Source organism: Perna viridis, chromosome 10, assembly GCF_037379345.1.
Source record: "Perna viridis isolate PV_CMFRI_1.1 ecotype Kerala chromosome 10, ASM3737934v1, whole genome shotgun sequence".
Lineage (NCBI taxonomy): Eukaryota > Metazoa > Mollusca > Bivalvia > Mytilida > Mytilidae > Perna > Perna viridis.
Genome location: NC_142454.1, coordinates 3,521,273 through 3,546,969, shown reverse-complemented (window position 1 = coordinate 3,546,969; position 25,697 = coordinate 3,521,273). Strand labels below are relative to the sequence as shown.

The 25,697-nt window shown below is 33.5% G+C and overlaps 2 protein-coding genes across 4 annotated transcripts; both read right to left on the bottom strand.

The window, feature by feature from the left end:
• Positions 1-5,799: 5,799 nt before the first annotated feature.
• Positions 5,800-16,581, bottom strand: LOC148604177 (uncharacterized). 2 transcript variants are annotated; one of them, XM_088547691.1, is made up of 7 exons: positions 16,433-16,581; positions 15,284-15,428; positions 13,170-13,289; positions 12,569-12,620; positions 11,764-12,324; positions 11,282-11,389; positions 5,800-6,365 (listed from the first exon to the last, which is right to left on the bottom strand). In XM_088547691.1, exons 1-6 carry the CDS (start codon positions 16,444-16,446, stop codon positions 11,325-11,327), a joined length of 957 nt encoding a protein of 318 aa, XP_088403817.1. In that variant the 5' UTR covers positions 16,447-16,581; the 3' UTR covers positions 5,800-6,365; positions 11,282-11,324. The 2 variants fall into 2 exon arrangements, with proteins under 2 accessions (XP_088403817.1, XP_088403816.1); XM_088547690.1 differs by lacking the exon at positions 5,800-6,365 and having other exon boundaries at positions 11,026-11,389.
• Positions 16,453-23,784, bottom strand: LOC148604176 (uncharacterized). Of its 2 annotated transcripts, XM_088547693.1 has the most exons (7): positions 23,623-23,784; positions 22,097-22,193; positions 21,478-21,686; positions 18,996-19,082; positions 18,460-18,537; positions 18,096-18,240; positions 16,453-16,588 (listed from the first exon to the last, which is right to left on the bottom strand). In XM_088547693.1, the coding sequence occupies exons 3-7, from the start codon at positions 21,679-21,681 to the stop codon at positions 16,578-16,580; spliced, it is 525 nt and encodes a 174-aa protein (XP_088403819.1). In that variant the 5' UTR covers positions 21,682-21,686; positions 22,097-22,193; positions 23,623-23,784; the 3' UTR covers positions 16,453-16,577. The 2 variants fall into 2 exon arrangements, with proteins under 2 accessions (XP_088403819.1, XP_088403818.1); XM_088547692.1 differs by having other exon boundaries at positions 21,478-22,193.
• Between the last annotated feature and the right edge of the window lie 1,913 nt (positions 23,785-25,697).

Here is a 25,697-nt window from a genome sequence, read left to right as displayed (position 1 = left end):
CGGACTCCACTAAAACTGGGAGCATGGACCAGGTGCACCGGTAGGGTAAGCGTCCCCTGCTTTTCTAGAAATAAGGAAACCGAAAACAAATGATACCAGATAAATAAGCAATACCGAAGGTACTAACAGGAAGGGAACCCTTAGGTAGAATAACTTTGACGGGACAAAAACAACACACGAACAAAGCGTACAACACAAAAAACAATGATGAAAAAGTACGGACAGATAATTGAATGACACTTAAAACTGGGTAAACTCGAGTGTTTCTGAAAAATCAGAAGGTTGTGTTTCTCATTTAAGTAGACAAAAAAAAGACAAATGGAATTGATTAATTTTTTAGGTATATATTTATATAAGTGTCCTTTGCTAATGTCTAAATTTAAAAAAGGCAAAAATTCACCGCTCCTATATTTTTTTAATCTATTTACTCGACCAAGAGTGACCAGTCTTTAATAGATAGTTCAATAATACAAAATTATTTATTACATTTCTAAAACAAAAAATTTCGATTGGAACATATTTTATGATAAAATCAATATGTTTGAATAAAATAAACTAATATATAGTTCAAATAATTATGAGAATGCAGATTTTTCAAGTTTATACTTTGAGTATTTGTTTCAAATCAGTGAACTTTTTTATTGTATTTTTTAAGATTATGCTGACAAGTTAAAACGTGGGTCGACAAGAATGTAAAAAAATACCGATAAAAAATTTAAAAGCAAACATTGCATCATTGGAATATTTTGCACTATCATAAACGTTTTCCGTTTCCAATTTTACGAGTGAACGCATTACACAGTTTGTTTGTTTGTTTGTTGGTGTTTAACGTCCGAGCAGCAATATTTCAGTAATATTCAGACGATGAACATGAAATTGATGATAAAATGAACATGAACTGATCATGAAATGAAAAAGGGATGGGACACAAGGACAATGGGGTCAACAAAATTTGATTGCCACTGGCAATAGGGAGAGATGGGTAAGGTCGGGCAATTTAGCCTCCCGAGGCAAAGCCCTATGGTTTCTACTTCGGGAGAATACCACAGTAAGGTTCTTTAACGTGCGAGGAACGTGGCACCTTTCCCAACACGGTGCACCACTATGGTTTGCAATCAGGTTTTCCGTATTATAGCCTGACAACCCCAGCATGTAACACGCCAGGGGTACCCCATTCGACCACCTAGGACACAAATTCCAGTTGCTCTGTGGGCAGAGCGACCTAGCCCCCGGCTAGGGTTCTTAGCACTATTTAGTCGCCTTTTACGACAAGCTTAGCGCTGCTGCAGGCCTATTCTTTTAACACCTGGACCTGCACGGGGCTGCATTACACAGAGTCTAATTATAATTATTATTCGTATTTGATATTTCTCCAATGTTTCCCTAGAAGATGAAACCCAAGTGCAGTATATGCACTTTAATAACCAAAAATCAATCATTTTTTTAGGATTGACTATACAGTTATACAAAATTAAACTACTTTGTACTGCGTATCTGTATGATTTGGTTACATATTAACGATGAAGTTCAGCGAACATAAAAAAAGTTGATGATTTTTATAGATTTGGTGAAAAAAGTACACGTCAAAGTCCGACTTAAGAAAATAGATTCGAGTAATATAGAAGTTGATTAGTCGGTCGTCCGTCCCATCAGCCGTAAATGATTTTTTTTAATTCCGCCCAGAGCAGCAATCTTGAATTATGTCGCTATTTGTAATACATTCGTTGTTTTACAATACACTGGGTGCCTGTTCCATTCAATTACTGATTTAATTAGCATTTTTGCTACATTGTTTTCCCGATACAGAATTATCTATCTTATTTGAAATAAGTTTACTTTTTAAAAAAAAATATTTTTCTCTACTTTTAGTTATTATAAGGTAATTAAAAAATCGTATTATGATTCCGCCATCTTTTGTTTCAAAGCGACCCATGACTGAAAATTGACTATCAATGCATTTTGCATATTTCACAAATGTCAAAAAGGAAGTTTACGCGAAAATAAACAGTTGGTAGAAGCATTATCTCGCAGACTCGAAATTTTGACTGTATAGGAGAGTTTCATTGAAATTCTGAAGGAAGGCAACATTGCCTTGATAATAGAGTCAAGGTTGATAATAATAGGATAAGTAATTGGAAAGAGTAAATAACCAACATATTATCACGAGTGCCGAAGAACAGCTAAATTTAACTAGCTAGTGTGCAGGACTTGTTCCGTGCACGAGTTTAATCCGCCAGGGTTCTTGGAACGAGTGATGATGTTTTGGTTATTCGTGATATCCAGCTAATTATCCTACTAATTTTATAGATTTTCTTTGTATATATAATTTATCGATATTTTCAATATGAATTTTAAAATTCTGTGATTCGCCGATAGATATCAAAGTTGTGACTGAAATTACAGAATTTATTTCACAATGTGAATTACCGAAATTCATCACACTGGGAACATTCGATAAAACACTGCTATCTATATAAAAAAAAACATTAAAAAAAAACGATGATTTAATAAAGTATCATTGGATTTTTACAGTAGGACCTTTTTGGAAGATTTATTGGACCTGTCATTCTAAGTACCTTAAACACTGGTAGGTGACAACGTTATCACATAGGAGGGTGGAGTAAATGTAAATTGTTCAGTTTTTGCTCATATGTGATGCTGAGTATATGTATGTTTAGATAAATAAAGACAATGTTTAAATTGTTGAATCTCGCAGAAAATAATTTTATTAATACTTTGATACTGGGCAATGCATTTAATAGTTATTGCCATACAAACAATGCATTTTCCACTATATTTCAAAGAAGACAAAACAACCTAGCAAACGGTAATGTTGTTTACTTACTAGTCTTTATAACTGGGTAATATTTACAATCCGATGGAGGATTTTGGTACTTACGACCATTTTATTTTACTCGATTTAAGCTATTTCTACAAATTCGTACACTTTCATTTAATTGATCAAATCAAATTCGTTACTACTTACCCTTACTATACAAAACCAAAGTCTATTTTGCAAAATATTTAGTCCCATTGCAAGCTTCTCATGCCCCATTTTCAAAGGCAATATGTGATGGTTGAATTCCTTGGGTTTGTTTTATCAGAATAATGAAAAACCGAAATACGGGGGTCTGTCTGTCATGATGTTACATAAAAAGAAAGTTATAAAATTGAACGTGAAAAGTCATATATTTATAACCACACAGAATAGAAAGTGTTTTGAAGATTATATTGAAGGGTCGTATTGACCTATGACCTAATGTATAGAGTATCTTCTCAAAAGGCATAGGATAATAGAAGGGTCGTATTAACCTATTGTCTAGGGTATCCTCTCACGAGGCATAGGATAATAGAAGGGTTGTATTGACCTAATGTATACGGTATCTTCTCAAGAGGCATAGGATAATAGAGGGGTCATATTGACCTAATGTATAAGGTATCTTCTCAAGAGGCATAGGATAATTGATTAAATTATCCAATATTACATGCAAGATATTTTATGACTATGTATATTTATAAACATAAACGTGTGCATTCTGATATTTTTACAAACTATTCGAACCAACGTAGAAAGAATGTAGTTACTTAAAAATACCAGTGAATTTGAATATTACAGCAGTTCATAGTACATTCACATCATCTTTCGTTATAAGTTATATACAGCTACAATATATCGAGAGAACAGCTGGATTACTTTCTTTTGATTTCCGCTAGAACCTTGGTTTCCTTGATAACTCTAAGTCATATCAAGTATTTAGATACTGAAAAAAAATGTATTCTCATTCAAACGCATTTTATCTAGAAAACATGTTTGTGTTAAACATTATGTTTAAGGTATAAATTATACTTGCTACAGGTCCCCTCTCTCTTGGTACAGGTCCCCTCTCCCTTTATATTAAAGAATATATGAAAAAGTTTACTGATTGCATGTATCCCTCTGATAGCAAATCTACTGATTATGACGGGAGAGGTGGAAATTAGTAGTGGCGTAATTAGAGAAGTTAATTACATAGATATTCTGTGTCATATAGTATATATATATATATATATATATATATATATATATATATATATATATATATATATATATATATATATATATATATATATAAAGGAACTTGTGATGATTCGGATCAAAATCTAGTATAACTGGTGCACAATTGGAATACTTATATAGTTATATAGTTTATTTACCAAAGTCACATAGGCACAAATACAATATTACATACAGCAGAAGGTTGTGTAACAATTAAATAATATATGAATCAAGTCTGTTCTCAGATTCATTGCTCTGAATATCCATTTTCCCAGGTTACATAATTCTTCTACATTATCAGAACTCAATAATTGAATATATTTAAATATATATGGCCTTCTCTAATAGTAAGGATTCATAATTTTTTTTCTAAATCCTTGATAAACTGGACATTTGAGGATAAAACGCATCTCGTCTTCTATATCATTTGAATTGTAAAATGTATAAAGTCTATTATTCCTGGATATGCCATTAAATCTACCACTCTCTATAGCCAGATTATGACTACTAAGTCGTTTTTTTTGTAATACAAGTTTTATAAATCTCAGAAATATACTTTGTTAGATAAAATAGTAAACAAAAGTTATCAACCATATATTGATGGTTAAAACGTTTTACAGAGTTTCTCAGTTGGCTATCAATGTCTTGTTTGTAATTATCAAATTGTCTCTCTTTAATAATATCAAAATACATGTCACAAAAGTTACCATTCATGAAAAGAGACTGGTTACACCATATATCACCTAAACATATATGTAATAGTTCATTTTTTAATAAAATGCAACCAATATGTTTTATTTCTAGGACAACGGTGCAGTTCGCCATATAACATGTCATAACGTTTATTCAAAATACAATTTGAAGTAGTAAGTAACTTGAACCAATTTTGTTAAAACAGCATGTTTAAGGTATATATTATACTTGCTACAGGTCCCTCTCTATATTAAAGAATATATGAAAAAGTTTATTGATTGTATTATCCCTCTGATAGCAAATCTACTGATTATTACGAGAGAGGAAATTAGTAGTGGCGTTATCAGAGAGGTTAATTACATAGATTGTTTGTGTCATATATATAATAAAGAGTGACCTGTAGCAAATTTAGGTATACATGTATATACAGCTATGAATATATTTGATATTTCATAATTTTCTAGTGATTTATTTTTCCCGATACTTGGTCCGTACTACCAGAGTTAAAGTGGATTTGCTACTGAGATTCATCAAATGTTTCATGACAAAATTTTGTGTGGGACCAAATATTTTACTTGTCCCTGACATGGGATAGGTGCAAAAAATGCGGTGTATGTACCTTGTAAATATGGCCACTGTGGAGAAGCATTATAGCACAAGACGTATAGTTCCGACGAAGTAAAATCACTAAATTGTAGACATTAAAATAGAATAATGAGGCGAGAAGTGAAGAGGCATTTTACAAATACAATTTGTATATTCCAAACCTACCAGTTTTTTTTTCTTGTTAAACATATGACAAAAAAGGGGGGATAACACGTGACCATATCGAAATAGACAAGCGGACGTGACATTTTAAGAAATGATTTTATATTAAATTTAAGTTTTCCGTTTTTAGACATTATTCATATTAGAAAAGTCAAAGAACTTTGCACAGTGTTTTCCTGTTTAACGGAACTCGAGTGCAAACTTTATATTTATGCATCATCAATCTCTTTTAAGGAAACAGTTTTACAAATGAATATATACTTTATTCCAATCTTGAAATACATAAGAATCATATAGATATCACGTTAGTGAGCATAAATTGAATTAAAAGCCATGCGAAACGAGTCATGAAAAAACTAGATTTCATACAACAAAAACCGGCTCCTACAGGCGTGGATTCAAAAGAGTGTACACCGTTTCTCCCCCTAGGAACCTGCGCAATTGATGAATATTACCTCGAGGACCAATTAAACATATACAAAGTTTATAATTCAAGTTAGACAGCTTACATCTTGAATTTCGTCGCTATTTTTATCTCGGTTCTTTTAAGAGATTTCAAACCATCAGTTCTTACGGTTGTTTGTATTGATTTGGTACTTCCTTGCGACAATGTAGAATTTATGTCATATAGTTATATTCGGTTATCACTGTGCGTCGTGAGTCTCGGTTGGTCCATTAGTCAGTTTGTATGTACACCCATCTCACTGGTCGAATAGTATTTCTGGGACATACTTCCACCAAGAACGGAGCAGACGAATTTTAAGGAGAATTGACAAAAATTCATTGCCTGAAATGAACCTTACTAAAAGGCCTTCAAATGTCCTCTGGGAAAAAGTTGTCAGGCGACTCCTTGTAAGAGTTTTTGCCCCTGAAAGATGGAAAATGACTTTTTTAACAGTTTTCAGCCAATATCTTGAAAATAATAGATAGAAAGAAACTTTCTATTGCTGAAATGGTCTTTATAATAAGTCCTACCAAAGTCTTCTTGAGTTAAAATTGTTGAAAAACTCCTTGTTAAAGTTATTGCCCTTGAAAGACCAAATTTAACCAGGTGAGCGATTCAGGCTCCTGTGAGCTTCTTTTGTTATGTGAGCTTCTTTTGTTAATGTGTTCGAACCAAATATTTTGAGAGATAGGTTTCGGGTTATTGTATCCAATTTGTAGATTTAAAGGATGAATCTGGCTTCATAGTCAGGGTAAATGACCGACTTCGCGACGACACATTTTCTTGAATAATATTGTCGTTATGTTTAAACAGTCACTTGGATAGACAATTGTTTAGGCTTTTTTATATCAAAATTGATGAAATTTGTCTCATCGGTTGAAGGTACATTTGACAATAGCAATACTCTCACGTTTGAGTTATAATTTTTCCGATGGTACCCAGTATGCTAATAGTAGTAGTTTAAATTGTACGAGAGACTATTAAAATTACATTACATTGATATGGCGCACACACTACCTTCAGAAATTGAATAAACTGGTCACAACTATTGCATGTAGGATATTAATAGTGTGTGCAGTATTTCAAGCCATTTCTGGACGGGAATATATATACATATTATATATATAGAAAGGTCTGAAAAATATCCAACGATGTTAGAACTGTCAAATTTGCGATGCAAATGTTTGGTCGTTCCCTTCGCGAGACTCGAAGTCGTACTGCTGTGACATCTATGGCAACACTGCCTGCACAAAGGCCAGCGCCCTAGACAAACTCGGCCAGCTAGACTATATAAAAATATAGCTTTTGCTGATCGGGCCATTCCTCCTCTTAGGATTAATCTAGGGCTGTGACTTAGTACACGATGTATGGTAGTACGGGACAGTTCATTTAGATGTTATTATGTAGGATAGAGGATCTAATTAATGATGCATGTCACAACAAATCAATGTTATACAAACTTCTCAGAATGTGACGACTCTATTCGCTACACTGCTCTATCGGATCAAATTGATAAAGGGAAGATGGTGTAGACGTATAAAAAGGTCTGAAAAATTCCCAACGATTCTAGTACTGTCAAACTTTCGATGCACACTTTTGGTATATATATATCGGTTTTAAATTTGACAGAGTTTTAGACAACTAACATTTTTATTTACAATTTATTCACTTTATTTACATCTATTTTTAATTTGGTGATCGGAAACGGAAGTCTACAACATAAACAGCTTTAAAAGCTACTGTAGGAAAAAAAGCCACAAGTCAAACATTGTCCACTGCACCTACTAGCCCCATGCCATCTACAGTCAATACCCACAAAATGGAACTACCCAGCTGTTGAGCATTAACCAATTAGGTCATGAAGTACAGAACCCTACCTTCAAATGCATGCTACGGTGCCCATCATATATTCGTGAGAAATGATTTACAATGCTCCAACTATACAAGGTGAAGGTAATAGTACATTAACAATACACTACAATACACAATGAACCATCTTAGGTCAATAACATTTATTCAGACTTGGCATGAAACGTACCAAAACGCAAAGAAGAAAAATTCAAAAGGGCGAGTACATTGTTTTGCCGCTCTATTAATAGACAACATTAAATCTAAGAAGCCAAAATTGGGCATTGATGGAGGACAATCTGTATTTCAGTATGAAAGCAAATACAAGGGTATTAACACTATAGATCAATGGACAATTCGAACTGACATTTTCTTTTTGTACCATATTAATGTCTACATTTAAGGAAGTTTGTAACGAGTTGGATGTTCCCATAGCGGATAAGGTAACAATGAGATTTACCACAGTCCTACCGTTTTTTTGGGGGTTTATTATCGACACCGAACTCAAGATAATCTTAGTACCGCCTGAAAAAACTCTCAAAGTTAAAGGGTCAATTACAACTTATGTTTACTATAAAAAGGGTTACATTAAGAGAGTTGGAATCCGTAACAGGTTAAATGTCATTTTGCTCTAAAGCTATACCTTCTTCTAGATCTTGTGCATTCAGTCGGAGATTAATGATTTGATGACCTATGCGAGACAACCTTATCATAAAATCTGATTGAATTAGGACCTTAGGGCAGACATTACTCTGTGGTTGAAATTTTTTGATAATTTTAATAGACATATCTTGGTCACAGTTTCGTAGGCACACACATTGGGTTCTCTTTGTTGGATAACATGGCGTTGTTAGAGATTATACCAGTAACTCTCTGTGTTCCTTCGGGCTACCCATTTCCAAAGTTTTGTTAAAAAAGACAATTCTTGTATTACCTCAAGTTTTTAAGTCTAGAGCTAGACTATTCCAGGCTTCATTTTCGCTATCATATCACGGTTTACTGAGAATAGGTGAAATTGCTTTAAGAAAATGTCAAACCGATCATATTATTTTCTGATCGATGTTTCGATGTTAAACTCGGGGTTGGAGGCTCGTGTTCCTTCTTCTAAAAATAACCATATAGGGATAGGTACCATTATGTAATTGCATTTTCATCTCAACCATCTTTTTTGTCCAGGTATCTTTGTCAAAGAATACCTAACCGATAGACCGTCGATGCCAGGTCCCCTTTTTCGTCACCTAGATGGAAGCCCACCAACCCGTTACCAGTTCGTTGCAATATTTAGTTCCCACTCCTTCAGAATTGACAGAGCAACCAGTTTATAACATGAAGGCACCCCAGACATTGAGATTATGCGTCTTGGTTGCTGCAAAACAGACATTCATTGCAGTAAGGCGACGTCCTTGTGGGATAAACTTGTGCCTCGACAGATTGAACGCCTCGGAATGGTGGAATGGAAAAGGAGGATGGTAATTAACCAGCAAAGGGGTTATATCAGAACCATGTTGAAGTATGAGAACCCACCTACATTACTAACCATCCATGTCGGTTACAATAAATAATAGCTGCAAAAATGTTGGGTATTTAAGGAACTAACTGTGTGAAAACGGTATATTGGGCGTATCTTGTCACATGACATGGCTGAAACTTGTTTAGTGTAATCACAAATGTTACCTTGCTTTGGATGGAGATATTCTGCCAATACAAAGGCCATGGAGAAATGCCGTTACAGAGCAAAAAATTATAGTTAACTTTGTTCTGGAATTAATAGGCCATCATATTAGAATTCCTATTTCGTTCCTTAAGTCCGTTATTCCGTTAATACTACTGAAAAAGTATTTAATCAACCAAACACATTTGTATTATAGGTATAGACTGCTACAGGTTAAATTGATAATTTGGAGTTGAAAAAAAATGATGTCTACTGTGTAGAATTGGGAATACACAGGAACTATTAAATGGCCACATCAGAGAGTTGGGTAAATCTTTGGACAAAATCACATTCGAGAACATATAATTGACAAGTTTAAATTACAAAATGAAAAAAAACACAGAAAGAGAGAGAGAAGATCAGCACGAATCCCTAAAAATACAATTTTGATCAGGTAAAATACAGAACAGATATTTTGGTATCTTTTTAAGGATAGGCGTTGCTCTGTTAGAAAATGTTGATGAGTCAGTGTGCTCGTTTTTGCGAAATGAAGCATTTGAAATTTTTGCGGAAAAAGTATTTCTCTTGATTTTTCAATGAAAAACCTTAAAAAATAACAAGAACTTTATCAAAAACTTGTCGAATAACATTTTAAGATGTGTTTAGTGAAATTGTGAAAAGAAAAGTGTGGTTCAAAACATATTAGTGCTATGAAATGGATAAAACCAGAGGAGTCCGAAAATCTAAAAATGGCTTAACTTGACCAACGAACATCCTTAAATGAGAAATCAAAACATCCACAATTTATACCCCAGACTTGACTTTTTATGAGCAACTCGGCGGGTGTTTCTAGAAAAGCAGAGGACGCTTACCCTACCGGTGCACGTGGTCCATGCTCCCAGTTTTTAGTGGAGTCCGAGTTGCTTATTTACTTTTGTTACTTTGTTACTTTGTATGTATGATTTTAGTTACTTTATGTTCTTTGTTGTGTGTGTCTGTTTTCCATGTCTGGTCTTTGTCCCTGGATTACATTCATTTGATTACCGCTATAACCTTGGTTCCCTTGATTACTCTTATGCCTACAGATAAAGATTCGTTAAGTGTAAAATCATCAATCCAATGCATCACTTTTTCAGACATAGTTGTACCTTAGTATAAGTTAGACTTGCATTTACTGAAAAATGCCGCCAAATGTGAATTACAAGTTAAATCCCTGTAATTAATATGTAAATCAAGAGCTATCGTCATGCATAGTGTGAAACTTCTTTATAATTTCTGTCGTCTGGTTGTGCTTTATTTGATGATAATGGAATTGATTTTAAATTATTAATGAGCAACCAACACAAGCAAAATAAACATGATTCAGTGATTACGACAAGACGCGAAAAATAAACACAACAAAAAATGCACCAAACAGTACTCTTAGAATAAGCAAGGTATACAAGCAACTCGGACCTACAAAAAACTGAGAGCATGGACCAGGTGCACCGGTAGTTGTAAATGTCCTCTGCATTTCCATAAAGCCCAGGTGCTGATTAAATGTCACGTCTGGGGAAGACCAGATAGAAAAGGGAAATCATGAACTCCTTGGAATGAACCTCTAATAAAGTAACAACTACATCAACGACAAAAGAAAAATATGGCGGACAATTAACATTGATGCAGGTAGATTTGGGCAACCTAGTGCATAATCATTCTAATAGGAATTGCTACTAATAATCTGGATTGCTAACTTCCAAACAATCCGTCCAATTTGCAGTCCTGTGATGACAAAGCAAGTTAAACAAATACTGCAACTAAATTGAGGTCCTCATTAAAGGTTAATCATGTTAATACAAACACATTACTCTGTAATAATTGCATTCAGTTATTTTTCAAAACTATCAGGAAGGTACTACAACAGCTAGAACAACCTCTTCCGTTGGTATTCTGACTAGTAGTTTTAGATCTGAAACATATAAAAATATAATATTAATAGTCAAAATTATCGAATTAAATTTCAGTCGAAAGAAAAGCATATGGTCCATCGATTATCGTATTAAAGTATATTTCAAAATTCAACGTAATCAATTCCATTAACGCGAATAAATAATAACATATGTTTAATGATGAATAAGCTGATGTTTTTAAAGAGTTTTCCAGGTTGTAGTATTTGCGTATCTGTCGTCAAATATGTACTTTGTAAAGTTTAATGCCATTTACCTATTGGGAATAAGGAAAACACAATTGATATTTTCCTAAACATTTTTGACAAATATGAAATGTGAGAGTTAATCAAGTTCCAAGTGCTGAATATATGATTAAAAGAAAATTTATCCTTACAACTTAAAAAAAGGCGTCTATGATAACGGAGATGGAAATGACGCATGTATCGTGGTGGTCGAAAAAGTCGTCTGAAATGCATGACGCGTGTTCTTCCATAGTGCATCCGCCGGTGATAACGAAAAAATCGTTGTTGTAGTCGTCGGCGATTATGAAAAAGGCGTTGTTGAGATAGCCAATGTCGTTGCGGGTAAAGGCGGTAACGATAATGATATCTGTAATAATGATGAAATCTCCCTGGTGTTGTTGTCGTTGCCTTTTTTGTTGACGTTGTCTTTGCTAATGATGTCGTCTTAGTTGTTTGTGTTGTTTTGGTTGTTACTGTTGTTGTAATCGATAGTGTTGTTTTAGTCGATGGGGTTGTTGTTGTTGTCGATGTGTTAGTTGTTGTCGACGCTCTTTTAGTTGATGTGGCAGTAGTGGAAGACCCACAAGAAGCACAACAGACATTCTTTACAAAATCATTAGCAATACAAACGTTTGAAGATTGTGCAAGTAACTGGGCACATGTTTTTCCACTGTTTAAAACTATTCCTTTTGGGTCTCCGTACAAACACGACTCTAGGGAAGAAATTTTATTGCAACAAATACATTGATATTAAATACAATATATGATATAAGTTAAACAAAGAAATAAATGAAATTAAGAAAAGTATCCTTTATCATAAGCTTTACACTTAAAAAAAGTGTTCTGTTTTATGAAATTTTTTTTTAATCGCCTCATTTTGTAATTGATCATTTTACACATCTATCAGTCTACATTTCAAAGCACAAATATTACAAATATCGTGTCAATTGATCTTACCTATTCCCGGTGGTGCCTTAGAATTGTATGAACAAATACCACCTCTACACCACTAAAATGATAATAACAACCATAAGCCTGGTTTCCTGATTTCTTTCCTGTGTTGCCAAGTTCCTGTCCTCTTTAAGTTAATTTCATTAAATTTTTACTAGTTACTTCCTCATGTATTTTTCTTTACCATATGCTATCATTATATATTATATGGTGCATAATTTCACGGTTTTATTTTCACCTTATGTAATTACGTCTCACACCACATTGACAGTAAAAACAAAGATAAATAACTGAATAGCCAAGACGGTACGTTTAAGTGTCAAACAACTATTCAACCATAATAATTAATGTATTACATGTGCGCTTATAATTAATGACTAATATGATACTTTGATATACTCTGCGCTCATTGAAAAGGAAACCATTCTAATTTCATACTTTTATGATTCAGTTGATTTGTTGTCTTATGATTTATTCATAAATCATATTCCTGCTTTTAGTATCAATTTGATTCAAGCCCCCTTTCCAGTACTCAAAAAGGTGGTATCAACAGAAATGCAAAAAGAAAACAAACAAACTGGGGTATTTTTTTTTGTAAAGTACATACTTTTTTGTTTCCACAATGGGTTCCATCTGCAGGAAATGACTTTCTGCAATTTTTTGGATCGGCGGGGTTGAAGCAATACAGAATAGTACATATTGTTGAAAAATTATTTAAGTATTCTTCCTAGTAATAAAGAAGATAAAGTTTTAAATTATACAAGGTACGTACATTGGAACGCAAGGTAGTGTATGAAACGTTAGGTAGTGTGTGAAACGTTTGGTAGTGTGTGAAACGCAAGGTTGCGTGTGAAACGCTAGGTAGTGTGTGAAACGCAAGGTAGTGTATGAAACGCAAGGTCGCAAGTGAAACGCTAGGTAGTGTATGAAACGCAAGGTCGCGTGTGAAACGAAAGGTAGTGTGTGAAACGCAAGACAGTGTAAAAAACCATGACGTCCACAACGAACGTTTTTTATGGTCCTATATCATACAAAGATCCTTCTTGTTCCGTAATAATGGTTCGTTCATGAAAGTTATTTAGTATATAAAAGTTGGCTTTTGAAAATAAATCACGATTGTATTTATCAATCCTAAACAAAAAACTGCAAACTTACAAATACATTCAACTGTTATATTTGTTTCGAAAATTCAAGTAGAATATAAGCAATACATTTTAGAAACTTTTCACATATGTTTGATTAACGATAAAAAATCCATATCAATTGAAGCCCATCAAAACTACACACCTAATATGTCATATGACTTATGATAGCCATTTGAAATGTACGCCAGTTTTCAAAGGAACTAAGGCCATATTGGTAATCAAAAAAGATGTAATCCAGGGATAAAGAACAGACAAGGAAAACAGACATACACAACAAAGAATGTAGAAGAGTAATCAAGGGAACCAAGGTTATAGCGGTAATCAAAAGAATGTAATCCAGGGACAAAGACCAGACAAGGAAAATAGACATACACAACAAATAATGTAGAGTAACTAAAATCATACATACAAAGTAACAAAAGCAAATGAGCAACTCGGACTCCACTAAAAAACTGGAGCATGGACCAGGTGCACCGATAAGGTAAGCGTCAAAAAGTGTTTCTTGATTCTTTCAAAAGGATACGCATGTTGTCGAGTTGATTCCTTAAAGGTGCTATACTATATAATGATACTGTTTCTTCCTGAAAACTAGCAATCGATAGTTTATCGATAATCATACACGATAAAGAATCTTGAAGATATATTTATCCCATCCGTTACAACAATAGTCATCCCAGTACTAAGATTTAAGATAAAAGAGACGACTTTAGTTTTAAAATTATAAATTTTCCTTACTTATGCAACAATGAACCTTAATCATGCACAGTTGATTCGCTACGCTAGAGCTAGTACTAACTACCCTGATTTCCTTGAGCGCCATAAATATCTGCATAGCAGAATCCTGAATCATATGCGGAAATGCTTCTTTAAAGGTCTCTTACCAAATTATCAATCAGACACTAGTCCTTAGTTGAAAAATACTCAGCTTTAAAATAATGAGTTATGATTGCTTGTTGTAAACTATTCTTTGTACTGATATGGCTGCTGATTTATCAAATATGATACTTTTCCATGTAAATGTTATTTAATCACCAACGGTATATTCATACTGCAATGGCAGATGGAGGTATGGAGCGCTATAAAACCTATATTTATCCATCATTTCACTTTTTGAAATGCCTGCTCCAAGTCAGGGCCATTGCTGTACCAGCGTCTCCGGTGATGTAATATCTATTTTGTCGGATTTATTTTGGACTTGACTTGATTATGGATCTAATTAGTGTCCGGTAATTTGTAAGTTACTCTTACTAATCATAACGACGATAACGAATTCTGAAGGTATATATGTCTATTATTCAAATAAAATATGAGATGCTTATCATATGGAGCACTTGTCCTTTATTCCTAAATTCATTATTTTTATTCCATTTAGTTAGCTCACTTGTGTTATTTTTGGTATTTTATTATTTTATTGGTACATGATCTGTTGTTTGGTCACATCAAAAAGATTGTCTTAATATTCAGGTGAATAGAATGTACTATCAGGAGAAATTTTTAATCATAAACTTTCAAGATAGGTCGTTGCTGAATACAAATGGTAGATAGGTTTGATAGCTATAGAAGTACACAATCTTACAATACAAAGGTACGAGGATGTTCCCCATGTCAGTTTGCATTGTTGATTAGCATCATAAACTTGCCCTGGGAGTTGGTTCTGGTACTCGGACAAAGCTGTTGCATTATATGTTGGATGAAAGGTTTTCAAACAGTTTTTAGAGGATCTGGAAAGATATAACACGTCAAAGAATAATTTATTTGATTCAAAAGGTTTACATAATGAAATCGGTTTAGCTAAACTGAGTTCGAAATTAAAACGAGACTAATTGCATTTCATTTATAACTCATATATAAATTCAAACACCGTAAGTAAATAAAATGATAATGCAAAAATAAAAAAAAAACTTAACGCCTATCCATAAGTGAGTAACATTGCAATTGTAAAGATTAGAAGGAAAATTTATTGTGTTGCAAATATCAGCTTTTTAATTAAGTTTAAAGATACAATGCTGCATTACAAAATAGAAAATGTCATTCGCAAAACGAAACAATCTGTCCCTGCACGCATTACAGAGCAATGTTTTTGACGTTTCTGTTTTATATCAAATAAATTCTTATCTAGATTACAAATATTTATATTGTAAAGAATAATGACAGAGAAGATTATAATGAAATCCAGTTTCACAAGATTGGCAATATAATCAGCTATAACGGTAACAAAAATAAAATCAAACAGCAACAAAAGACTATTGATCATGATGTATGAGTCAAAATACCCACAGATGAAGCATTTAGTTGCCTTTTTATGTGTCATATATATATAGGAATTGTCTTATTTTGGAAATGACGTGTGCAATAAGGAGTGTTATAGAAAGTCACGCATATTCTAGTTATAGATATCAGCAATGTAACGACAGAGGGCTGCTTTATCATTTCAATGCTAATAACTCCGTCCCTTAAATCACGTTTGTTGAATTCATCGATAATGTTTCTACTCAGTTTGACATGTGTCCTGTAAGGAGAAAAATCTGTCCACCCTTCAGAAGCAACAGAGTTCATTTTAAGGTGGTAAGTGTTGTTCTTTTTTCTGAGTCTAATATCTATTTTTTATTTTATTTTATTTAAATTTGTTTTATTTTTGCACTACTTTATTTATTCACTCCCTGCAGAGTTTCTTTAACTTATAACTCCACTATAGTTAATTTTTCATTAGCAATATCGGCGTTACCTTGAGAACAGCATTGCATGGTCGTGACCAGATTAGAATTGACAGTCGTGCCAAAATCCAATTACTGAACTTATCCAAAACAAGTCCGTTGTCAATACGGATAGGATTGGTACCTGGAATTTTACTGGTCTCAGTCCACATTGCATCATTTGCAGTCTACAAAATATTACTAATGATGATTAGATTTTTTTTTTCAATATTAAATATATCATGCTTTTTACAAAAGAGACATCATTATTAAAGAGTAATAACTGTATAAACTTAAATAAGAAAAACCCTACCTTTGAAATAACTATTCCTGCAAATACCACATATATTGCATAGGTGCTCGACTGAATGTTTTTATACATCGCATCCATCTACCATTTATCATATTAATTAGTTTTAAAATGCACTATTTGGAGGGGCAACGACCAGACATAGAAAACACACCAACTACAAAGAACATAAAATAGATTAAAAAAATAGATACAACTTAACAAAAATGAATGAACAACTCGGACTACAATAATAAGAGGGTGCATGGGCCAGATGAACCGGTAGGGTAAGCATCCTCTGCGTTTCTAGAAACACCCGCCGAACTGTTCATAATCTTTCAAATCCAGGTCAGAAGAAAAAGAAAAAGTAAACTACAACACGTTGAAAAAAATTAGTTTCCATGGTGCAGATAAATACACCGGAACGATGTACGAGTTTATGATGACGATCATAAATCTTCTGCAGTAACGACTTCAATCTGGTAGCAACATACCCCTTCTCCAGAAGCCTAATTGAAATAAGTCCTGCTGATACACAAAGTTTGCGTAGTCACGGCAAGCTGTGGCATAACGTATGAGTTGTGATATGAAACTTTCATACGCAGCTGCTGAAGAGATGTTACCACAGGAGAAAGGAAAGTTGACAATATTGAATGAAAAGTTTAGTCAATAGTTTTCCTTGATCATCAACATCTAAGTGTAGGTCAGGATATGAGGCTGACTTTACAGTGTCTGTATAGGAGTATGGGAATAGAAGTATAGAGTGTTGAAAAATCATAGGTTTTGATGCTATTATATTCTGATAATAATCTTGAATTGAAGGTCTCCAGAAGATCTTTGAATTTTTCAGGATAAACATTGAATTAATACCACTAAGGGAGTAACAAGTGTCGTGGTGGGACTGGAGAACCTCTTTAACAACTCAGAGTATAGTAGTCAAAATCTTTTTTAAAAGGTCGGATGGAACATTTTGCAGATGTAGCTATGTAGCGTTGTTTGTAATAATTCTTATGGAGTTTAGGAATCCAGTAGACATAGGCGGAAGATCACAATCCCAATATTTGGTATAGGGACCAAAACAGAATAACACAGATATAAACTATTTCTTCTTTGGAGAATGTGGTGTCAGTATAGGTCTTATTACTGCTATTATTCTTCATGTCTACTTCTGTTGGTAAACATTAGATGTCAAACGTTTTGCAGACAAAAAAAATGTTGTTTTGATCTTGGTTTTCCGATACAACAAAATTTTAACATATATAGTAGACACAATTCGAAATAAATTCCCACAATGCAATATAGCCTGAAATGGCAAAATCGACATTATGATTCAAGACCTCGAATTCATCGTTCAGGAATTTTATAACTTGGATCCTCTTTTTTCAATCATTATGAAATGTACTTACCTTTTAGAGATTTCATGGTGTCAGAAAAATTAATTTCTTTAACAGGTTCCTTAATGACTATGAACTTTGAATTTTTATCGCCTATTCCAAAATTCTCGTCAGACTGGAGAACGTAATCGTTGTTTCTAACTTGCAAAAATCCTAGCTGGAATAGAAATCAAACTGAAATTATACAAAATTAAGTTTGAAAAACAATTTTGAAATCTATTTTGGCTATAAGTCATTCTTACATTTGCGTAGTATTTAAGAGACAAATTCGCAATACGATTGATGTGTTGATTAAATCATTTATAAAATTTATAATTTTTTGTGGAACTTCTATTTGATGTAATAAGCAATGTAGGATCATAAAGTTACTTCTTACCATGTTGACTTCCCCATCCTTGTTTTGTTGCACAACAAATAGACCTCCACGGTCAGGATCTTGATAAAATACAGATTCCTTGAAATATATTGATCATAATGCAATACAAAAATTATGAATTGTGTACCTTTTGTGGGTTTTATAACTCTGTTTAATATTTATTCACAAACTTTTACGTTAATATCTGCTGTATACTCCAGTTGTCATGGTCAAATTTGTCTTTGAACACAAATAATAACTATCTTAATGTCTGGAGTACCCACGGGAACCAAGATTCTATTGGAAATCAAAAGAATGTAATCCAGGGACAAAGACCCGCCGTGTAAAAGAAAATAATTTATACAAAGTAACAGAAGTAAATAGGCAAGTCAGAAATAAGCATATCATATGTATACAAAAGTTGGTAACAAAGAGTAATCAAGAACCAAGATTCGAGCAGAAATCAAAACAATATAATCCAAGGATAAAGCCCAGGGAGAGAGAAACCGCAAAAGAACATCTAATAATAATCTAGAAATAATCTAGATAATACGTACAAATAAACTAATGTAAGCAACTTGGACTTTACAAAAAGTTGGGAACATGGACCAGGTGCACTGGTATGGTAAGCGTCTTCTGCTTTTCTGGGAACAGAAAAAAAATGTAAAATTAAAAAATTATTTCACATCATAATTCATCAAAATACTAGATGAAAGTGCCGTGTCGCTCAGGAATACAAAACACCTTGCATAGTTATGATTTAATGATATGTTTCTTCTTCTATAACCATAAGCTGTAACGGCTTGGTTGAGAGAAAGATTACCAAGCATGCAGATCCAACTTTTGAGTTGATCGTGTTTTTGTTTAACTTCAAAATGGTAAATGACTATTCAGCATGATGAAATTAATTAGATCTGTAATTTTGCTTTTCTACACCGAAAGTATATATGGATCTGTTAAAAAAAGGACCCGGATGTAAAAAAAAATCTGGAATTTAGTTTTACTTTAAGTTTTAAATAACAAGCTTTTTACTTTTTATCATCACTACGAATCAGGGGTATGATGATATGCGTCTTCAAAGGTCTCTTACAAAATTCTGTTTAGATATCAGTCCTTAGTTGAAAACACTCAGTTTCTTCTAAAACAATGAGGACTGATGTTAATGAATGTTCTTTGTGCTGATGTGACCGCTGATTTACCGATTATGCCGACAACATGCAAATGCTTTTTAAGGTGAGAATTAGCGCGCTTTAAAACCTAGATTTAACCCGCCATTTCCTCAGGACCAATGCGGTACCAGCTACTCTTGTGGTGTAAAATCTATTTTGCCAGATTTATTTTGAACTTGACTAGATTATAGATCGGATTAGTGTTCGGTAATTTTGTTGTTACCATTTTTGAAGATAAGCGGATTTTTCGAGATAAAGTTTCGAAGTCTTGTTCTCCTTGACACAGGATTTATCTTTAATTAATCATTTGTAGTGTGTATTATTCCTATGGGAAATTGTGACATCTTACCGAGTACCAGACAAGATAGTGATCCTCAATAATTGTTTTTACACATAGTTAAAACGATCTGTCCTACTAAACAACAAAGAAACAGATTGGTGCGCAGTACAGGACAAGGTTTTATCATCTCGCTTATCATATTTTTGGTTGCTACAGACTGGGTTTTGAGAAAGACCACAAGTGATGAGAAAAGAATAATAACATGGTCCATGTTTTCAACTTAAGAGGACCTAAATTTTACGAATAACACTGCTTTTCTATCATCTCGGTATAATCATATGCAAGAAAAGATGAACAGACTCAACAAAGATTATCAGAATAACAGACTGGCAAAAGCGGAAACAGCATTTAATAGGCTACAAAAGATCTAGATATCCAAACAGTATAGCAGAAAAACTGTACACCAGTAACGTAATATCTGTTCTACTATATGGTAGTGTGTGTTGGAGAGTTACAAAGGCAGATATGAGAACACTGTTTTCATCACAGCTGCCTCCGACAGATGTGCAGAATACCTTGGGCAAATTTAATAGCAACTATTGAAATGACAGAGAGTACACTTGTTTAATACAACAAACCAAACAAAGGCGCTTCCGATGGCTCGGACATGTTTTTGGAACTGAAAGCTCGATTATTACTAAAAAGCACTGTGATGGACTCCAAAGTGCAAAAGGACAACCTAAAACAAATTGACGAAAGATAGTAGACGACGAATTCAAGGAACTGCAGATGAAGTATGGTGAGGCAGACATAAAGGCAAAGAGATGGACTGATTGACGAGACCTTGTGTTGACCTTATGCTCCGACCGAAGCGAAGATCAAAGGTAGGCAGGTAGGTAGTGTGTATTTCTTTAAAATCATAACTTATTTCTTCAAAACGATCTTCCGAATTCTACCCTCGTTAGATCTGATTTCGCAACTCTAAAGAGTAATCAAGGGAACTAAGGTTCTAGTGAGAATCAAAAACATTTTATCTAGGCATGGAAAACAGACACACACAACAAAGAACATAAAATAACAAAATAATACACAAAAGTAGCAAAAGTAAATGAGCAACTCGGAATCCACTAAAACCTGGGAGCATGGACCAGGTGCACCGGTAGGGTAAGCGTCCTTTGCTTTTCTAGAAACACCTACCGAGTTGCTTATTAAAGTCAAACCCGTGGTAGATGAAAGAAATTTTACCATGGCTAAAACATCGTATTAACACCAAGGCATGGATTTCATACAAATTTATACTCATGTAAACAGCATTTTATTTGAAATGAAAGTCACACAAAACAAAACTACACACCAATAGGGATTGCAAAACAAGTGACACAGCACTTTATAAATCCCGAGACATGACAAACGAACAACTGTGCTTTTATAGCGAAAAATATACGACATCGATTAGTTTATTTCTATTCGAATACATATTTTTGTACGAAATTTTACTTTGTTGTTCTCACTAGGAGTGGCATAAACTATGTTAGCTGCCAAATTAATTATATTTAAACAGCCATACGCATTTGATTAAAATGTACTTACTTCTTCTTCGTTTACATATTTTCTTATAAAAGACCCTTTATCTAAAGCAAGTGTTTCAACATTCGTCTTTATTTTAGTATTTTTTTGCAGGTGCAAATGTATTGGCGATCCATCCAAAGTCAGGTCCAGGTCAAATGTCACAGGGTAAGTGTTGCTGCTAACTGATCTTTTTACACGTCCACCGACGTGTATTTGAACTGTCATTTTCTCTAAAAGGGTTTGAAAAGTGTTCAAAAATATAATCTCGACTAAACTTAAATAGAATCAAAATGCTAGAGATAAAATCAAAATACGCGAAATTGCACTTCCTCGGGACAAGTATTCTTTTAACGAAATTCCGCCTAATCAAATACAGGATTGACCTTCACGATTCCTTTAAATCATATTTTTACTTCATTTATTTACAAGTCGAAAATTGTCAAGTAACTGTTGAGCCACGACCCAACAGAAATAAAAATTGGTGGCATGGACTGAAACTAGTTTTAACGTATCTTGATTCTTAGATTCAGATTCAGGTGGAATTCGCAAAAAAACATTCTCCATCTGTGATTATAGAAACTAAGATGAATAAAGCTACACTTAACAACCTCACCACTCCCGTGCTTGTGACGTCACTGACCTGGAAATTTTAATAACCTCACCACTCCCGTGCTTGTGACTCACTGACCTGGAAATTTTAATAACCTCACCACTCCCGTGCTTGTAACGTCACTGACCTGGAAATTTTGAAAATTTGTTAGACATGAAATCAACAGATCCCATTTTAAATTTACAAATTTAAACACATAAGATGCTTCACTGTTATATTTGGTCCGATAGCTTACGTTGTAACAAGCTTGTTTTTGTTGAATTAATGAGATATTGGTCTTTTTTTTAAATCAAAAGTTAAAAGTATGAAACTGAATTCTTTCATACAAACATTACAATAGATAATGAATATATAAGAATTTATTTTCCCCTTTTATTATCAAGACACGTAAGTAATAATAAAAACTCATAATTGATAAATTAATTAAGATTTGTTCATTCTGTTGTTATATAAATCCATAGTTACATTCATGTAGGTTACAGACCACCAATTCAACCAATGAGCATTTGGAACGTACGCAAAAATAGTCCTACGCAGAAATTACCCCTGTTCCTCATAGTGCTGTGAAAAAAGTTCTCATCTTATTTAAAAAAATTAAACAGTTTCTGAAAGGACAAACATTTCTGTACATTTCATAGGTGCATTTTGCTTCTGTGATGTGAAGCCTAATCTCCATAATTATTTTTAAATATACCCCTATCTTGTGAAAACACTTGGATTTCCCATGCTATTTATAGACCCTTCACTTCCGGTGACCAGTACTGCAGTCTGCTAACCCCACATGCCATTCTGAGGATTGTGATCTGACATATGTAGAATCATGCTGATATATAGTCCTCTGCAGGTTAAAGTTAAGGTAAAGTCCAGAGAAGCCATTGAATATTGTGAAATTAGCATAGAAGCCTATGGGAAGTGGAATTAGTGGTTTTTAGCCTGTAAAACCTCATTTACCGTGTCTGTCACAAAATGATTATGCTCAATGTGTTGAAAATATAGATGAAATACACGTGAGTATCACGTGAACATAGTTTGCCTGTGCTGAATTACTTTTATAGCAATGATGAAATAAAACAATTAAAATATGTTGTTTTAATTGTAAGATATTTAGCGCTTCAATCATTTCAGAATAGTTGGATACACATTCCTTCTGTAGGTAAATAAGGAAAATGTGAAAGAAATACTACAAAAAAAAAGACTGTGAGTACAGCCCATTTTTAATATACACCGACTCCTGCATTAAACTAATATAGATAACACCAATAATAACTCAGATGGAATAGATAGTGAACAATGGAGTCCTGTCTTAAAGAATATGTGAAATTTTTATCAAATTGAATTCAATGGTTTTAATGAATTCGCGGTTCAGAAAATGGTCTCCCGTAGGACGACCAATGACAAAGCCCATGATTTGCATCAGCAACCCAAAATGTCATTCAGTTAAAAAACAAAATAAAAGGTCACAATGGAATCGTGTGATAAAGAATGTGTAAGAATTTCACAAATTCTATTTGAGTGGCATAATAGAACCAGGGACGGATAGGTTGTAATGTACTTACAGTTTCTGTTGATTTCTTCTTTTTGATTATCAGGAGGCATGTAATCCAATCTACATTGTGAGAACATTTAAATCAAATGTTTTCCCCGTCGATATTGTAAAGTCAAAGTTTATATTGAAAGGGAAAATACTTTTTACTAACTATATGTATGGTTTTTCAAGTGCGCAAATATTCAACCCACTGCAATGGTAGAAACTAACCAATCATTTATAATGATTAACTTAATTATAAGAAAGCTCAGTAAATAACATTGTGTTTGTTTTCTTTTCCGTTATCTCTCATCATTAGTTGGGTCTTAGCAAAGGCGGTCGACGAACTTACATTAAAAAATATAGTAAGTTACATGCACGCTGAACACGTGAAGGTAATTTTCTAACAAGTAAAACACCGATTTTTTTTCTTACGTTCAGAACTTCATTTGACTGACAATGTAATTAAATGATACATGGATGGTACGTCAATTATTGGTACACGAAATTATTGCTTTGATTACTACTAATAATTAACATGCAATATATTGTATTGTTGTTGTTTATAAATGTTCATAGAGGAATACATTTGACTTGTAATTAGCTCAGTGCATAATGTACAATTATTATGGATTTCTAATTAAATAAACACGAAAATGGCACCATTTTTAATTCTAGAAATTCATTTGACGAAAACTCATACGGAGAGATATTTATAGGAAAAGACATATGTGGCATGACTTACACTATATGTATGTATTTGTTTATGTATTAATATATTTAACGACGTATCTTTTTTGTAGTTGTAGGTAAAACCGTTCAATGAACGATTTCAATACAGGGATATTACCGTTAAACACATAAACAAATCATAGTCAATTATCTTTAAACCAACGAAAATACTTTTATTTTGTTGCATCACTGATCGCAAATATGTAAGCAAAATATAAAAACAAAACAGCATATTTTTAATCTGGAAAGAAAATTGTCAGCTATAAAACAAAACATACTTTTAAATACAATAGCGCCAAAAAACCACTAACATTATTTTATATACAAAGTCTCAAGTGGCATTTAGGGTGTAATATCTAATGATGTGATATGTAAATCAGAGGGTTTTTTGTTTTACGTGTGTGTGTGTGTGTGTGTGTGTGTGTGTGTGTGTTTTATAGTACCTGCGGACAAAGCCCAAAACAACATTGTTTTTGTCTACACGACACATAACAGCCAATGTTTGTTATTGGCGGAAGACGTACAAAATAATATCAGGAACAGTAAATTGCAATACCAAACCTCTTTCGATAATTTTAAATTCCTTACTTACAGCGGTCAAAGAGGGTCATCAGTCTAGCCGCGGCACTTCGTACTTTGAAAGATCTCCTGGAAACCCTCAATGCTAGAGTATTATCGATTTTTTTACAACATATTTGTCCAGTGTAGTTGACGCGTTTTTCAACGAACGGTCGACATTACAATAGGAATAAATAGTGGTCCACTACTCGCTAACCTGTTTTTTGCTAGTGTGAGGCTGACTTTTAAGCTTATCTGATCTAAAAGTAGGTTAGATTGTTTGATATCAGTTTTCGCTATATAGATGACGTATTTTCTTTAAAATGTCCTAGTTTTGGGAATTTAAAATATCACAATTAACCCTACAGATAAAGGACACGACAGAAATCAGCTTCATATCGTGATTCACACTTCTAAATTGATGGTAAAGGAAAAATAATGACAAAACTATACAAAAAGCGCAATGAATTCTCATTCCGTATTGCCAACTTTCCTTTCACATTGGCAACATATCTTTTGCACATTCATTTGGAGTTTTTATCTCACAATTCATTCGTAACTAGCCAGAAAGAGGCTTATTGTATTGATTTCTGCAAACATCGAAATCTGTCAAAGTCACTATCGCTACCAATACGTGCCATTCGGACGATTGTTTCGTGTTTATAGCATTTTGAAATAACGATTTCAATACAGCTTTACACAGAAAATGTCCATCTGAAATGTAGTTCAGGAGATACTGCGTTAGATCATAACAGATCATGCAGGTATTTCAACAATGTCTGGTATAAATCCAAGATGTATATGCTTATTATCATT

Bases quoted from the DNA above. Each gene is read 5' to 3' on its own strand.
- LOC148604177 (XM_088547691.1), bottom strand. The intron at 12,325-12,568 runs GTAAGATCAATT...TTTCTTCCCTAG, and splicing joins TAAGGCACCACCGGGAATAG to AGTCGTGTTTGTACGGAGAC. The intron at 11,390-11,763 runs GTAAGGATAAAT...TATATGTTTCAG, and splicing joins TAGACGCCTTTTTTTAAGTT to ATCTAAAACTACTAGTCAGA.
- LOC148604176 (XM_088547692.1), bottom strand. From the start codon at position 21,681: ATGACAGTTCAAATACACGTCGGTGGACGTGTAAAAAGATCAGTTAGC. The intron at 19,083-21,477 runs GTAAGTACATTT...TTCTGTTCCCAG, and splicing joins AATATGTAAACGAAGAAGAA to AAAAGCAGAAGACGCTTACC. The intron at 18,241-18,459 runs GTAAGAAGTAAC...TTTCTATTCCAG, and splicing joins AGGATGGGGAAGTCAACATG to CTAGGATTTTTGCAAGTTAG.